Source organism: Pangasianodon hypophthalmus, chromosome 12 (genome assembly GCF_027358585.1).
Source record: "Pangasianodon hypophthalmus isolate fPanHyp1 chromosome 12, fPanHyp1.pri, whole genome shotgun sequence".
NCBI classification, from domain to species: Eukaryota; Metazoa; Chordata; class Actinopteri; order Siluriformes; family Pangasiidae; genus Pangasianodon; species Pangasianodon hypophthalmus.
In genome coordinates, this window is record NC_069721.1 from 17,174,686 (window position 1) to 17,191,407 (window position 16,722).

General features: G+C 39.3%; 1 protein-coding gene across 13 annotated transcripts in view; it reads left to right on the forward strand.

Annotated features, from left to right (window-relative positions):
* nrxn1a (neurexin 1a) overlaps positions 1 to 16,317 on the forward strand; it is a 149,597-nt gene extending 133,280 nt beyond the window's left edge. For 12 of the 13 annotated variants that reach the window (XM_053238983.1, XM_053238982.1, XM_034309210.2 and 9 more), the window contains 3 exons: positions 830 to 1,146; positions 12,300 to 12,381; positions 14,404 to 16,317. In XM_053238983.1, the coding sequence (XP_053094958.1) occupies positions 830 to 1,146; positions 12,300 to 12,381; positions 14,404 to 14,708 (704 nt within the window). In that variant the 3' untranslated portion in view covers positions 14,709 to 16,317. The remainder of the gene's footprint in view (positions 1 to 829; positions 1,147 to 12,299; positions 12,382 to 14,403) is intronic. The other variant, XM_026915959.3, reaches the window with a different exon arrangement.
* Positions 16,318 to 16,722: the final 405 nt, after the last annotated feature.

Consider the following 16,722-nt stretch of genomic DNA (forward strand, 5'->3'; position numbering starts at 1 on the left):
CAATGATGTTTAATTCATTTATGTACATTTATTTTATGCTAAACGTATTGCTTTTGGAAACTGCTAAAGTGCAGAGTTTAAAAAATCAAAGCAAATGCATCTTAAATAGCTTCAATGATTATTGGCATCAGATATGAAGTCCCTTTAACAAGCAAATTAAACCCATAAGAAAGGAAAAGACTTCTGAGTGCATGCTGTAATGTATGTAATAAATTGAAATGTTCAGAATGATTGATTTTGAACTTTGCTTGTTTCTTTGTTTTTCTTTTTAATGAAGTTATTATCATGATGAATGGTTTATGTGTCATGTAGTTGTAAAACCATCCCACATGCGCCTTATTTCAGTCTAATTAATTTAAATTGCCACTGCCCTTGCTGAAAGGCAATCTCATCAACAGTGAAGTTTTGCTCACGAACTGTGAAAACAAATCATTTCCATCTGTATTTTCTTGCTTCTGCCTGTTACTTTCACAAACAGAGGGTGAATATTTTACCACCCAAAAGCATTTGATTGTCCTTTTAGCAAAGCTCCATTGATTACTCGGGAGCCAATTTCTTCATCGTCTCCATTTGTTTGCATTGTCTACAGCAGCCCATTAAATCAGAGTCGATAAATTACTGGTGTTGCTGTTAGCATTAGAGTAATTTATTGCTTCCATGCTTCCTCAGGAAGAATAAGGACACTTTTGTCGTGTGTTTCACCGTCAGCTTCCATCACTCCTCAGTGTGCATGTGTGTGAGAGAGAGCCATAGAATGTGTGTATGTGTATGTTTGTATGCACTCATAGCGTGAACGCTCCTGTATTTGTGTAACGTTGTCCATTGGCAGGTCGGCAGCTCACCATCTTCAACAGCCAGACTACCATAAAGATCGGTGGTGGTGAACGGGGCAGTCGGCCATTTCAGGGCCAGTTGTCTGGCCTGTACTACAACGGCCTCAAAGTGCTGAACATGGCTGCCGAGGGTGAACCCAACGTGCGCGTGGAGGGCAGCGCCCGTCTGGTTGGTGACTTGCCCTCCTCGTCCATCACACCCCAGTCCAGTGCCTCTGCCTCGGGCAACCGCTCTGAAGCTTCGCCCTCATTGACGGACATCACCACCACCACGGCGTCCAACCGACAGGGCAAGCAGACCACAACACCACAGGTCAGTCAGCATTCTGTGTCTCATAGCTGTGTTCGTGGCAGTTGATCAGAAGTATTGGCACCTTTCATGAAAATGAGCAATCATATACTTACATACAGCATGTACAGTATAATATGGATAGCCTTAAAATATCAAAAAACAGGGTGGCATGGTGGCACAGTGAGTAGTGGTGCCAACTCACAGTCCAGGGTCCTCAGTTTGAGCCTGAGCTTGGGTTGATGTCTGTGTGGAGTTTCATATGTTCTTTCACGTGGTCACATGGGTTTCCTCCAGGTTTTTTGGTTTCCTCCCACTGTCCAAAAACATGCTGGTAGGTGGATTAGCTATGCTAAATTTCCCCTAGCTTTCAGTGCATATGTATGTGATGACCTGCAATGGACTGACATCCCATCCGGGGTGAATTCTCTTGCCTTGCGCCCAGTGTTACCGGCATAGGCTCCGGAACCTCAGTGACCCTGATCAGCATAAAGTTGTTACTGAAGATAAATGAATGAATCAATTGAAAAAGCACCAGCGATCCACCAACATATTATACAATGCCTATTGGGGCCCAAATATGGGGTAATTGATAGCAAATGTGTGTAACCACATAATTGGGCATATTAAGGGCAACAGTAGAGTTCCTGTAGATTTAAGATTTAAATATTCTTTGGGATGCCAATACATGTGGCGCATACATTTATGAGAAAAAAAATACTGTTAATTTCTTACAAGGATGATTTTTGTTAGATAGAGGAAAGTAAGCAGTTTGTTCAGTTGTTTGAATGAAAAAAATGAAAGTGATGTTTATTTTATTCTCTTGAAAGTTACCAGGAATTCTGGAGTTGACTGTATAGATTATCTATATGAATGATGGATGGGTAGATGGACAGCTCCAGTTTTAACTGAGATCAGCACCCTCCCATGCTGAGGTGATCTGTTGGATTGAATGGAATGGCTGTAGGAGGATTACAGGTTGTGGATGAAGTGAATTGTTTAGGTTTCATCAAAGCTTTTTTCTGTAAAGTGATTCATGGTCTCCTGCACAGCTACCAGTGACAGAGAAAGAAACAGAGAGGTCAGAGGGAGATTGGACAGTGAATATACGAGGTAAAGTCACATAAAGAGAAATGGGGGGAGCAATCGTTCAGAGGTGTGAACAGCTTTTCTCTTTTATTGGTCATTGAGATCTGCCCTCAATATTTCTCTTTATATTTCTCCTCCTTGCACTGCCTCTCTCTCTCTCTCTCTCTCTCTCTCTCTCTCTCTCTTTCTCTGGTGCAGTGGGTGTTGTACGAGCATCACTCAGGCGTTGACAGTGAACCCTAATTGCCGTTCTGTAATTACATATCAGTGCTGGAGGGCTGAGCAGGCTGATTGACAGGCCTGCCGAGGCCAGGCCAAGCTGATGGGCTTGTCTCCTCATGCGTGATGCCACATATCGTGATTCAGCCTCCATGACAATGAAATCATAATTTGCTGTGGTTAAAACTAATTCCAGGGCTTATGTATTAAATTACGTCTTGGCTCAAAGGCACCCCAGGCACGTTGTGTGAAATTGTTGGTTATACAATGGCGGATATTGTTTGACCTGTCGCGGCTAAGATGTAATGCCAGCTTATCGCACCCTGATCTGAGCCGATCCTGATACAAAATGGTGGGCACACAGCCATCCACACAGGAGAATGTGATGTGGTTGCCATGGAAATGTACAACTCCACTTCTCTTAACACTACAGTGTCTACATTCTCCATTCTCACTCTGTTTTCTTTTTCCCCTCACTCAATTTCTCTGTCTCTCTCTCTGTCTCTCTCCTAAAGCAACCACTTCATTTAGGAAATATCTAATGCAGTAATTGTGCTTAAATGTTTAATCAGTGATGAGGGCTATAGAGAGACAGGGTGGCATGTGAGCTGTGCGTTCTCAGAGAGATGCTGATTACAGATGTGTATAGTTTCCACTGAAGTACAAGAGCTCTTAGTAATCACTACTAATAACTTGTCCTGCCTCCACTGTCCTCTCTTAGTGCATGTCCATGTAGAGAGAGATTCTCATCAGACAAAATACTTCAGAGAATCAATAGAAATGGAGATCTGGAGTTTTTAGTCTGTATAAAGTGTGTAGAAATGGCTATGCATTACAAGGGATAGAAACGGCAAGCATTAAATGCCTATGTGCTTTATTATTTCTTGTAACACACTCACAATCAATCATAAACAAAATCACATTTGCATATTGACCTCTATGACTAAACACATTTGTCACAATTATGGCTTAATTAAAAATCTAAATTGTATTTACATCATGATGCATTGGTCTCTTGCAACATTGTGCAACATTGAACAAAATTACTCTCATCGTCATCTCCCCTGCAGTGCTGCTTGGAGGTCAGGCATCAACAAATCTGGAACGGCTCTCTAGAGTAACACATACATATACAATCATTCCAGGATAACTTTCTATTTCTCTGCTGTGCTCATGTTCATTTTATTTGAAACTAATGAACCCCTGTGGTATTTAGGCTTGCTTAGATAGCATTTGATATAATGACTAATGGACAAAAGGTCTGCTGAGTTTCAAAGTGGAGAATAATCAGATTGTGGGCATAATACTGCATAACTAAATACAATCCGAGAATTTTCAATATTTACAGTATAACATATTTTCTGTACTGTAGCCACAGTGTTTGTAAGGCACATAACTGTGGTAATAATTAAAACATACAGAACGTCCTTTAATTGTATCACTGTAATGTTCAGCATTAGGGTTCATATAAATATCATTACTGTAATAATCTGCATTAGCATACCATAAACATCAGTGCTGGAAAAACTGCAAGTGATATCAGAATAAGTCAAATTAAGTCCACATTAATTAGGAGAAATTAAATCACAGCATGTTACGAAGTATATATGATATAACACAATGGGTTGTGTTCTTTAATTAATAAAAATAGTCTTTCTTGCAGATTTCTGTAGCATAAAAGGAATAACAGCACATCCTGTAGTTTTATTCCTTTTATGCTACAGAAATCTGCAAGAAAGACTATTTTTATTAATTAAAGAACACAACATTTTACCATTTATATGTCTATAGTTACATTTAATGATGTGGAAGTTAGTTCCTGTTATCACTTTGTTACAAGAGCTATAAACAGACATTTCCTCTCTTTATTCTCTTTCTTGAAGTTAATAAGAAAAAAAAGCTGTCAACTTATTGAGAAACTGGAAAGCACAAGAAGACTACTGACCTTTACAACACGCTGACACTGGAGTCTTCTTCCACAAATGTTAAATAAACGTCTTCATACAGAAGGCTTCACCAAATCAACAGTTATACATTTTTCTTCATTAAATAACAAATTTTAATCTGTTTATTATTAGCCCTGTGAATAGTCCTTGTGAATAAGTTGTTGCTATAGAAACAATAATATATTAAAATAGCTGCATTAATATAAACCTATTATTTGTATTACGGCCAGCACTGCTGTCAGAGCTGCTGTTATAGAACGTTAATTCATCAATAGCTTCTGACCAGATTTGAGAATTCAACAGTGCTGTGGTGTAAGTAATGTTATTTAAGAAAACCCTCATGTGAAACATTACCTATATCATTTTTCTCTTTGCTGTCTGCAGACTTCTTTTTCACTTCAAATGGAGTGGATTAGCATTGGATGAAATTAGTCATTATTTATGACACATAATTATTTATGAGACTTCCATTTTATTCAGGAAGATATTTGGCTTTATTTATGAGACATAAAAACAGTATACTTCCAAAAGCAACAAATAAACAGTTGTTCTCGAAGGAAGAAAGCAGTTGTAGGAAAAAACCCACATTGCACATCTCCTGTATTTGCATCTGCGTGGTAGATGATATGTTTAATATTTCTGTCAGAAGCTGACTTTTTTGTGAGTTGAGTTCAGGACGACTGAGCTCTGGATGTGCAGCTAGGTTTGATCACAGTTCCTTTGTATTTCTTTTCTTTCTTGTTATCACTGTCTAGATTCCTTTTATACCACCTTATCTCTTTCTCTCACTATGCAATTCTCAGATGGAGCTTTCTTATGCCTGTGGCACATTATCTTCCAACAAATCTCTCTACATATGGATGTGCATTTTAGCTCAGCAGGACTTATCCGACTGACTAAATGTGTTTATTATAATAGGATAGTGTGCTACTTGCTAAGCTTTAAATAATGAAGGAGGCATAATACCTGTCATTAAACACACCAGGATATGTTTTCCAAAAGATCCAAAGATCTGAGATATGAGCGTAGATTGGCTGCCTGAGTGTACATACAGTACAGTATTCAACTATCAGCGTGATTATAATGTATTGACTCTTAAATGTTCTTCTGTAAGAGAAAGTTCCAGGTAGAATCATTTGGAAAGCTGAGAAGGCTTAACTAGCCAAAGAACCCTATATGAACACTTTATTGGGATAGGATATGGGAAACAGTTTCCGCTGATTATTATTGTGATTACAGAAATCTGTTTCAGTAAATCTTTTAGAGCTGTGTGACTCAGTGGGATCCAAATTTATCAGCAGTTTAGTGTCGTAAGTCTGTCACCTACTTTCTCGTGAAGGCTCTAAACAGTTTCCTGCCGTTGCATCATGAGAAAAGAGCAGGGAAAAACTCAACCCTGTGTATAAATCCTTTAACTATCCAGGCTAAATGGCCTGCACCCCTCAGGGCTTGTGTATATAATGGATACTGATTTTTTTTCTACGCTTTCCTACAATGCACTTTTGTCCCAGGGCTTCATTTTCACTTAAATTAGCCAGTCAATAGCAGTGTTTGTGCAGTAAGTGGGTTAATGAAATCTCTCTCTCTCTCTCCCTCACTCCCTCCATCTATACCTCCTTTTCTTTTTACATAGTTGTTCCTGACAAAAATTTTATTCACTCTTTCATCATATAATTACTGTACACCCTGGTACATTGATTGATATATTTAAATTGTGTACTGACTCATTAAGTCTGCCAAAAATATAATGTAAAAGTGCTATTTTAGTTGGCATTTTTCATCACCCAAAAATCCACCACCACAACTGTCACCGCCACACCCGTCTACATGGCGCTATGGTGTGGGTTTTATTCTTTTTTATGAATTCATGAAATCACATTTATTATTTTACGGCCGCCTTCCATCACCGTGTGTGGACTCCGCAGTCACAGCAATCAAATCGTGTCCCATGGGACCAACGGTAATGCAAAAAAGGACATAAAAACAAGGAACGAGCTTCTGTGTGTATGTGTGTGTGTCAGAGTGTTAACATTCCCTGGATACATTGCAAAATCTGAAGCAAAGGCTGCATATTCTGTTTTATGGTGCTTAATATTGCTGGGGATAATGATAGTCCCAGCTGGAGAGACCTCCTTTAGATAAAGCAGTAAGGAGACAGAGTGTGAGGTAGCTTGTACTGCAGTGAGCATCATCCCTCAGTCATGTTGAGTCTCTATACCATGTATGTGTTGTGTAACACACATTGCAAAACATTGCTCCTAGGCTGAAGCCTTTGCTGTGGAAGCCTATTTTAAGAGTATGTAATGTTTGATTTTAGATTGTTGAATGTGAATGTGTCCCTGTGGCATTTGACAACATGGGAACCAATACTCACATAAACAGTTCTAAAAAAAAAAAAAAAAAAAAAAGCATGAAAAACATTCTTAGTAACCAACCCTTAGTAACCTCTGGCTCAGCGGGGTTCCTGATTGGCCAAAGTTAGTCAGGTGATCCAGACAGACCGCTCACACTCTTACCATCTTTTTCCGTCTCTCTTGCTCTCTCGCCCCCCTCTCTCTGTGTGTATATCACTCTCTTTCTCGTTTTCTCTCTTCCACTGCTGCTCCACTTGCCTTTCTCTCTCACTCTCTCTCTCACTCTCATACTCTGTAGAAGGCACTGATAGGCTCTCCTGATGCGCAGACAATTTATCTTCCTCATCTCCCTACCAGAGTAGGACTTCTCCTGGCATCATTATTGATCTCACAGAGCGGACTGAATTTACGCGTGTTGCTTTAGGAGCAGAGACAACAGGAAGCGAGAAAAAGGGAAAGAGAAAAAGCCAGGACACAATCTTACTTAACAGAGAAAAAAAAACAAAGGCATCAGCTGTGTAAAGGAAGCAGGCAGAGTAGCCAGGCTGCTATGGATGCGAGATGGCATTGTTCCTCATCCCAGGTAGTTTCTCTTTCTCACGGTCGCTCACCCATCTAGCCATCTTCGCATGCAGAGGCTTTATTTTTTCATATTCATGCAGTGGGAAGAGGCATGCACCTTTTGTCTGCACAGTGCTGGGAGAAAGATGAGGAGGAGAGAGGGCATGAGGAAAAGTTGTAGTGCTTTGAAAAGAAACAATTGTTGATGTCGTTTCTTTATTCCAAATGCATCAGCACTGGTTTCTCTTCTCAAGCTGGCAGTTGCTTTTTTACACCGTTGTCCACTTACATTCTTCATCCAGCTTCCTCAACTGCATGACACCATCCCTAGTTCATCCACCTCTCCTTCCTTTCTATACAGCTTTCCTGTTCCCATTCTTCTCCAGACAGCTCTTCAGAGACTTATATTATATAAAGTAAAAGACTGTTTGTACACCTTAAGATCATAAAAACATCTAAAAGTATGTACCATTGCCCATGGCAACAGAAGATTGTCCCATAAGATTGCAGTGCAAAACTGAGCTCATAAAGTCCAGCATCCCTCCAACTATAGCTCGCTTCTTGTTTGCCAGGGCTGGATTTGGAGACAGAGCTGGCTTGAGCTCTGAGGTTCTGGAGTTTCTACAGCCATGTGGTTAATGTTTTTCTTCCACTCAAGCTCCACTCAAGCTCCCTGATCTCTGATCTCTGAGTCTAAACATTTTCACTAGTACAGTTATAAATAGTTAAAGATATTCTGCTCATACACGTTAAATTTGTAAAAGGAGTCAAAAGTAAAGGGAGTCATTCATTTCTTTAGGTTCAGCCAACATTTTATTTATTGATGTCAGTGTGATGGTGAGAGCAAGATAGATCATCATTGTTTTTTTTGTGTGTGTGTGTGTGAACAGCCAGCTGTGATTATGCACAGACGTTCTCATTCTCAGGCAGCCATGCTGATCTTCACCCTGTGAAAATCCAGTCTTTTACTATATTACTCTATTTCCAAATCCTAAAGGTGGAGAAGAAGTGCAAAACAAGCACAGAGGTCAACAGTTCCTCTTTCATTAATTTTAGTTTTAAAAACTGCCATTGTAGACTTTCTCTTTATTAAACAGTGAGAGTGTATCAGTGTTCCCAGGCCTTTCTTCGCATCTACACTCTTGATCTGTTTCCTGATCTTGTAAAACCATTTCTCTGTCATGGGTTTCTATAAGAGGAACCGGCTGTGTGAAGAGAGGAAGAAACACTGCAGTGCCTCCAAACAATTCTTATTCCATGTGTGTGAGCTTTCAATTATATTAAAACACACCGCTCTCGGAGGTGAGAGCTGAGAGCAGAACCAAGCTCTATTTAGCACCAGTACTGCTACATGAATATTCACGTCTCATTAGCAAAGAGCTAAGCAAAGCCAAGGCACTTTGATGTTATTACTCTCTCTCAGACTTTCTCCCACTCTCACCCAAGAAGCAGAGAAAGAAATCAATGCTTGGCTTTGCTTTGCAGGTCCCAGCTGAGCCACAGAGTTTTTATTTATTTATTTATTTTCTGCCATTTGTAACGGTCTGCATCTCCATGGCAACAGAAACAGACGGTCGTGCATGTTGAAGGTAGCACGAATAGAAGTGAATGCTCGCACCGTCTACCGAGGAGAGAAAGAGAGTTAGTCAAGGATGAGATGGGGATAAGAGTTACAGAAGATGGCACTCCAACAGCAGGCCATGAAATATAGATTGGGTTTTTAGAGTGGAGGATTATTATAGAGATGAAACAAGAGCTATAAAAGGGAGACAAGGATGTGATGTCTATTAGTGGTAAATGGATGGAGCTGGTTTGCAGTAATGCTCTTTTTGACTAGCCTGCATGGCAGAGGGTGTTAGAATTAGGGCCTGGAGGTAGTGGGATAGTGGTTAGGACTCAGGAGAAGACAGAGAGGTTGTTGAGCCTGTGTCAGCTCTTTTCACTTCGGCTCTTTCTTTTGAACTGTGGCTCTCTCTCTCTAATTGGAGAGGGTGAACAGGGGTGGTGCTTTCTAATTAGAGCACAGCTGGTTCTCAGTATGTCCGTAGGTGAGCTGAGCTTTTGCTTTTCCCTTTCTCTATGTCTCTCTACTCTCTGGCCCACATGCTTTCCCTACCCGTTTGGCAGCATTGGCTATTCATTGTGCTTCGTGGCTGCACAGTAATTATATACAAGAGAAACAGAGGAAACACAGAAAGAGAATCCTCTACTGAGATGCTCTGACACGGTACCCTTATAAGTTAGAGCAAACTATCTTCTCTTCTTTGCTTTAACCCATTTTCTGCCTCATTTTCCCCATGTCCCCATGTCCAACTCAGCACAGCTGTTGAGTAGGCAGAGGAGGATGGTAAAGTACAGCAGATGGAGGCTGAGAGCTCAGTCTTAGTCATATTTGACTTTTATGGAGCCTCATGCTCACTGCTTGTGTAATACCACATCTGAGGAGTCTGATTTTAGTCCTGACACTTCGGTGAGACATTTCACTTTTGAAATGGGAGAAAGAGAGCAAGAAAATAGAAAGAGAGAGGACCTAGGGCATGCAGATGTGTTAAGAGTATAGATAAGTTGAATGAGTGCATTTATATTCTACAAATAATGCACTAACTCCAACAAATCAAATTTTGGCAATAATTACATTGAAATATTTATATGAACTTCAGTAACGTTTTAGATAGCAGCCAGATTTCCTTTAAAATACATGACATAATATAAAAATCTAACTTCCAGCCACATTTCTTCACATATAAAATGTTGCTGCAAAGAGCATATGATACTGTTGTTCTGTGAGCTGGTCTGCACTGTTTCCTGCTTCCGCTGTGGAGCTTCTCTGTGTGGTTATTTTTGCATATGTTTCCAAAAAAAGATATCAGTTTATATGTGCTGAATATCCTGATCACTGAGGTAGTACGTAGTGTCAAAATCAACAAGATTTCTTAATCAGTTAATTGATTAATTAACTGATTACTCTTAATCAGTTTCTGAAAGCAATATCTTGACAGCGTTTGAAGTGACTTTTGTGGGGAAAAATGGCCAAGAAAACGGCTGCAACTTCCACAGTTAAAGTAGTTAGAGAGTTATATATATCAGGATTGGACTCTTTTAAACACGCCTATATTTATCTAGTCTCTACTGCATAAGAAATATTTGATTTTAGTTCTCTCTAAAGGTTTTCAAATGTCTAAGCCTTCATCTCGTAATTACCGAAGTTACATAGGGATTAATCTAATTCTTAATCTAACATATTATAGTATTCGGTTTACATGACCAGAATGCTTTCTCACACAATTTAATTTTACTTGTATAGTGTTTTTAACAAACAAAGCAGCTTTACAGAAATCCAGATGTAGATCTGGATCCCTAATGATCTAGCCAGAGGTGACAGTGGCAAGAAAAACTCCCTGAGACAACATGAAGAAGAAAAGAAACCCTGAGAGAAATCAGACTTAAAAGAAACACACACACATATACAGGACTTATATATTATACAGTAGTGTAAATCTTATATCCAGTCTCATTAACATTTAATTCATTAACAATATTTCTCAGATTTCATTAGACTTAACATAATACGTCTAACATTAGTAACCCAAGCCTGATATCAGTCTATGTGATAATGTGTCCTGCCAGTAAAGCAAGCTAAGGTGCATTAAGTTGCCTGAGTGGAGCTATAGTCTCTCTCTTCCCTCTGCTATCTGCCCAGTGCCCCAGCACCATAGATCTAAATTATTTACCCACACTGACCTACTTGCAGAGCGTTTGAGAGTTGGGAGTTGAAAAGATACTGCTGTGAGCAAAAATGCTGCCGTGTGGTAATGGCAACTACACTGATATAACTGTGCAGGGGGCACTCCCACTCCCAACATCTCTCGCTCTTTCTCTCTCCCACCATTGTTTGTGTGGGGTGGAAGTCTGTGGTGCCGATGAGACGTCCTGACTGGAGTGGGCACTGCCCTGATGCCCGTGGGTAGTGTGTATATGTGTGTGTGAGTGTGTGTGTGTGAGACTACAAAGAGGCAGATCGATGTTATATCCATCTCTGCCTTTCTGTCGACTCACACACAGACAGGCATGCGCCAGCTGGCGTCAAATCCACACAGGGCTAATCAGAGAGGTGTGAATGCTGGCGCTGAATGAATGCCACCACTTCACATCGTCAGATTCTTGCTGGAGAACGGAGCAGAATGTAGCACCAACATTCTCCACACAGAGCAGATCAGCTTTACAGTCACGGACGATCATCTAAGTTGATTTCTGTGCTGATCATCTGCAGTAGGATTCCATCGACAGAAAGATTGCAGCAATGGCTTTCTTTCCTTTTGGGACTATTACCGGAACAGAGGCAAGATTTTGCTGTGTGTTGTTTGTTAATATGTGCATTTGCATGTATATGGCCTTGTTCCAATTGCTTTTAGTTTCCAAGGAGGGATGGAATTAATGTTCTTTGTATGCGTTTCGTACAAACAGATACGGCAAAGTGTATACTGTTATCGTGCGTGTGTATATGCTTCTATAATTTAATGCTGTTCTGGATTTGTACAATTGTAGCTCGATTTACTCTACAGATATCTCAGCATGGTCTCAGGCTTGAACATTCCTAACAGTTTGTATGAAAAGTTTAAATTTAAGGTTTTAGGTTACTTTTGTAGGATTGAAAGGATTCAGGATTGAAAGCTACATTACTATGGTGTTTGGCAGAAAAAAAAGAGTATATTGTTATACAGTACTTACATGATGATGCTTACTATTGAACCAATGTTGTTTATTGCCTTTGAGTGTTTTAGTGAGAGAGTGCTAGGCCTGTGGAAATATACAGGGATTATAGAGCATCACATCTCTCTCTTAACGGTCATCTTGGTTCTTGATTCAGCATCAGCAGTCTCTGTCTGTGTCTCTAACACACACAGGCTCAAGGCTCAGATGAGACAGTCAACAATGCAAAAGCTTAGTGTTGGAAATAAACATTTTTAATCATTCTCTCTCTCTCTCTCTCTCTCTCTCTCTACTCCAGGACGATCTGTTAGTAGCATCAGCTGAATGTCCCACTGATGATGAAGACATTGACCCATGTGACCCAACCTCAGGTGGGTTAGGTTAGTCATCTTTCTTTTTTATTATTGCTGTCCATGTGTCTTTCTTTTGCTGCAGCTCATTTTCCATAATAACCTTAAAATCAACCATTTAAATAAGTTATGGGGGTTAATCATGAGTCAGGTTATTCTAAACTCCCTCTTGTGATGAAATCAAATAATTTCGCATATGACTAATTGGGTTTGACTTGTGAAAATCAGCATTGGAGCGGAAAAGCATGCAATTTAACAGAAAAATGAAGCATCTTCACCCTGACCCCAACCAGGAAAAAGCAGTTACTGTCTTTTTACAACGTAATTATCATTTCAAATGTTTATTTAACGTATTTGACCTATGTGATTCATGTGGGACAAAACACACATTTTTGGACTTGAGAAATTAGCTGGTGATTATTGAGTATAGCCATTCAGGACACTAATGCAATACTAATGCAAGAACAAATTATTTATTATAGTGAAAGGAACTACCAGGAACAATTTCTATTATGTAACCCTTAATACAAATATGCACATAATGATGAGCCTGTACACTCATGAAAGTCTTTCAAGGTTTTTTATAGAGCCTACAATAGAGGGTTTCAAGTAGAAATTCTTTAGAACCATTAAGTATCCAAATAGCCCATGAGGATCCTGTTATTTTAGAGTATAAATCATAGTTCTGTTTTGTTTGACAATATTCTTTTTTTTTTCATTTCAAATTCATCCATTCACTGCTTGACATTGTTTAATTAATGTCTTAATTTCTTTTTAAAATCAACTTGAATTCTATCATGATTTCGTCTGATGTGTGTTTGTGTTTTAAATATGGTGGTTGATGTTTGATATTAAGAACAGAGATTTGGAAAAGGCCACTGAGCACGGCCTGAACACCTTTTCCAAATCTCTCCGCAGTGTGGCTACATGCTAATGCTGTCAACTGCTTCTGACAAAGAATTAAAAGAATAAAGGTTAACAAAAATGGGCTTTCTTTGGCAGCTCAATGCAAGCTGCAAGTAACCCATGCATTTGTTCCATTTACAGAAGCATTGTAAACATGTCAAAGAAATAATGAAAATTCCCTCCTAAGGCAAGAATTTGAAGGTTTCAGAGATGCAGACTAGTCTAGTGAATAATATGAATGAGGTTATTATAGTTAGAACAGAGATAAAGCTGAATAATAATGTTAGCAGGAATTAAGTTTCTGTTGTTTTCCTGCATTGTGGTGTGATCACTCTATTATTCAAATACATGGGCCAAAAACCTGATTTGTTCTTCAGACACATTTATCATCATATTTTTCCACACCTGCAGGCTGCACTTGACTCAGCGACAGTAAGGGGACTTGTTTGTTTCAGGTGTCATTTCACTACAGGTTTTATGTTCTGCCTGCAGCCATGCAGATGCTGAATTACTCCCCCTTCTCATTGCGAGTTAAAGCAAATCATGACATAAATCACAAAAAACAGATCGCTATCTCTCTGCTCGGAAATAAACAGCAAGTAAATGAAGCTCACTCAGTGGTCGCCAGAGATAAAAAATGTCTGGCACATCCAATTTAATCACTGTGTGTTAGTGCATCAGCCAATAACAAGATGCACTTTATGGCTTGCTAGAGTCAATGTGATGAGTAGATTGCATTAAAGCTGTAAAGTGAATGCAGGCGAAAGGCCAACGCCTTGAAGATGCACATATCAATGTTACCATGGATTTTTTTGATGTACTGTATATGCTACAAAGCAGTTAGCGAGTTATCAGTCAATCCAGTTGAGCAAAACCGTCAAATCCATTTCTTAAAGGATTGATTTTCTTCATGTCTAGCCTTTTTATCCTCCCTTCAGCATTTCCCAGTAAAACTCTCTTACTTTCAATCAAGGGCTTATTACTAACTGTACTACTATATGCACTGTATTTGCATCGAGTAAATATTTGGGTTGATTACTCATTAGTGCTTGGCTTTATCAATGATAAAAGGCTGCTGTTGGAAAGCAGATTGATTGATGTTTATAATGAACAGTCTCGCTCTTTCTGTCTCTGCCGTATATACAGCGCACCCTCCCTTGCCGGAAGCGAAAGGTTACCCGAGCCCGGAGGTGATCCGCGAGTCCAGCAGCACCACGGGCATGGTGGTGGGCATCGTAGCAGCCGCCGCCCTCTGCATCCTCATCCTCCTCTACGCCATGTACAAATACCGCAACCGTGACGAGGGCTCGTACCACGTGGACGAGAGCCGCAACTACATCAGTAACTCAGCCACACAGCCCAACGGAGCTGCGGTCAAAGAAAAACCCATCGGCGTGGCCAAGATCTCTAGCAAGAACAAAAAGAACAAAGACAAAGAGTACTACGTCTGATCCCACAGACTTTTTCCCCTCCCAGTTCCTGTGTTCAGAAGCACACAGGCGAAAGGGAGGAGACACCAACCCTGTGTATAGTAATTAAGAGGAAAAAAAGCACAGTCTTAGTTTTAACTGAGACACAGATATACTGTTACTAACAATAAGAACATATACTTTATACTCAAGCACACATGAACTATACAAAGCTATGCGTGTGTACAAAAGGAATTGAGTGAGAATGACAGGAACCTTGAAATTGAAAATCAATCCTCTGGACAGGGACAAGCCAGTACAACCCTGTATGCTAGGGTGAATCTCTTAAAGACATGGCCACTGGTCAGAACTGAGGTCTTACTGTGTTTCATATTATGTTGCCTGTGTATGTGTTACTGGGACATGCCCTCTACATGCAGAAAATCCATAAACATCTGGAAAATTAAAAAGACATTCACTAAATGAGAGGAAAAAGAGACTTATTACACTGAGAAGCTACCTACTGTATGATCGTTCAATCAGCCAAAGTATTCGCCCCCTCTTTTCTAATGGCAGTGTTGGCCATCTGGAGACAGAACCAAACTGAAGATAAAGATGAAGGATCCAAACATAAGTCAATATCAAGGATGAATACCTTGGGTCAAAGAGGACTATGGAGGCCTTATTATGAAGCAAAGTGTAAAATCGATCGTTGTTTTTGTTTGTATGTTTGTCATGATAATGACAGCAGCGATGCGGTGGTGATGCTGATGATTAAGGTAAAGAACGGTGGGGTCGTTTGGCGATAGTTTGAGAAATACTCCATGCACGTGAAGTATCTTATTACATATGTTTATATACGGTGCAAAGACTATCTATGTGTGCTCTCTGGACTGTGGCTGAAGTGGTGTTTTATAGCCTGTTATATAGATGATGCCAACTACAGTATACCTGCTCTTCAAACATTTTCTAGTAAAAGCAACTGGGAAAATGATTAAAAACAGAAAAAAATCTAAATGTTAATGTGTTGCTATAGAGATAGAACCGTTTCTGCCATTAGCTATGAACCTTTGGGCTCCTGTATTTTTTTTTCTCCTTTATGCGCACCTTCAATGCCAGTATTTTATTTCTGCCACTACCTTTTGTTTTCGCAACTACTCCTCGTGTCAACATACAAAAGACACAAACACCAGTTTCGTGTTTGGAAAAAAGCAAACCATCGCAAAGTAAAATGATTGGAATTGTTGAAGCAATATCATTTTGCTATTCTGACATGGATTTATTATGAGATGACATCATGATGTAAAAAAATGACAGTGAACTGGATCCCAAAATATTATGTATTGAAATATTTCAGCCAGAAGACACAAATCTCAACAAGAACTAAAAATGTATTGTTTGTGAACACTCCTCTTTGCTATATTGTACTACACTGAATGCACAAGAGGCACAAAATACATAAAATTTCAGAATAAATGTTAGATTTTTGTTTGTTTTTTATTTGTGTTTTTATTTGTGTACAATTTTTCTATGATACCTTCTTTTGTTTTTATTGTGACAATTCTTTAACGACCTCAAAGTGAAGATTTATTATGAAAAAAATAGTTTTGAAAAATCGAACAAATAAATAAAATATTAATTAAGACTTAAAGCTATTTGCCTCTTATTGTTCATGTTAACACCATAAATCACATCAAAGAGTTTGGTAATGTAAAGAATGTTTTGGCTTGGTTTTGCTGGACATAATTTTATTTTATTTTATTTATATATTTCTATCTACTGTGTGTGTGTATGTGTGTTTGTTTGTGCAGGTGACATCATTAGAGTAGGACTGTAGAACAAAAACATACACATGTGAACAGGGAAGAACACTGCTGCAATAAGCTGTTAGACTGAAAAAGATGAGCGCTGTTCGTCTGAGTGTCAGAAAAACAGCGAGGAGTGAGAAGAGGAAGATGAATTGGCAGTGAAAAACACAGACACGTCTCCATTGGCACTTGAGGGTTTTTTAAACAAGATCCACCTCAAGTTTTGTTTAAGACATGTTGAGCAGCAG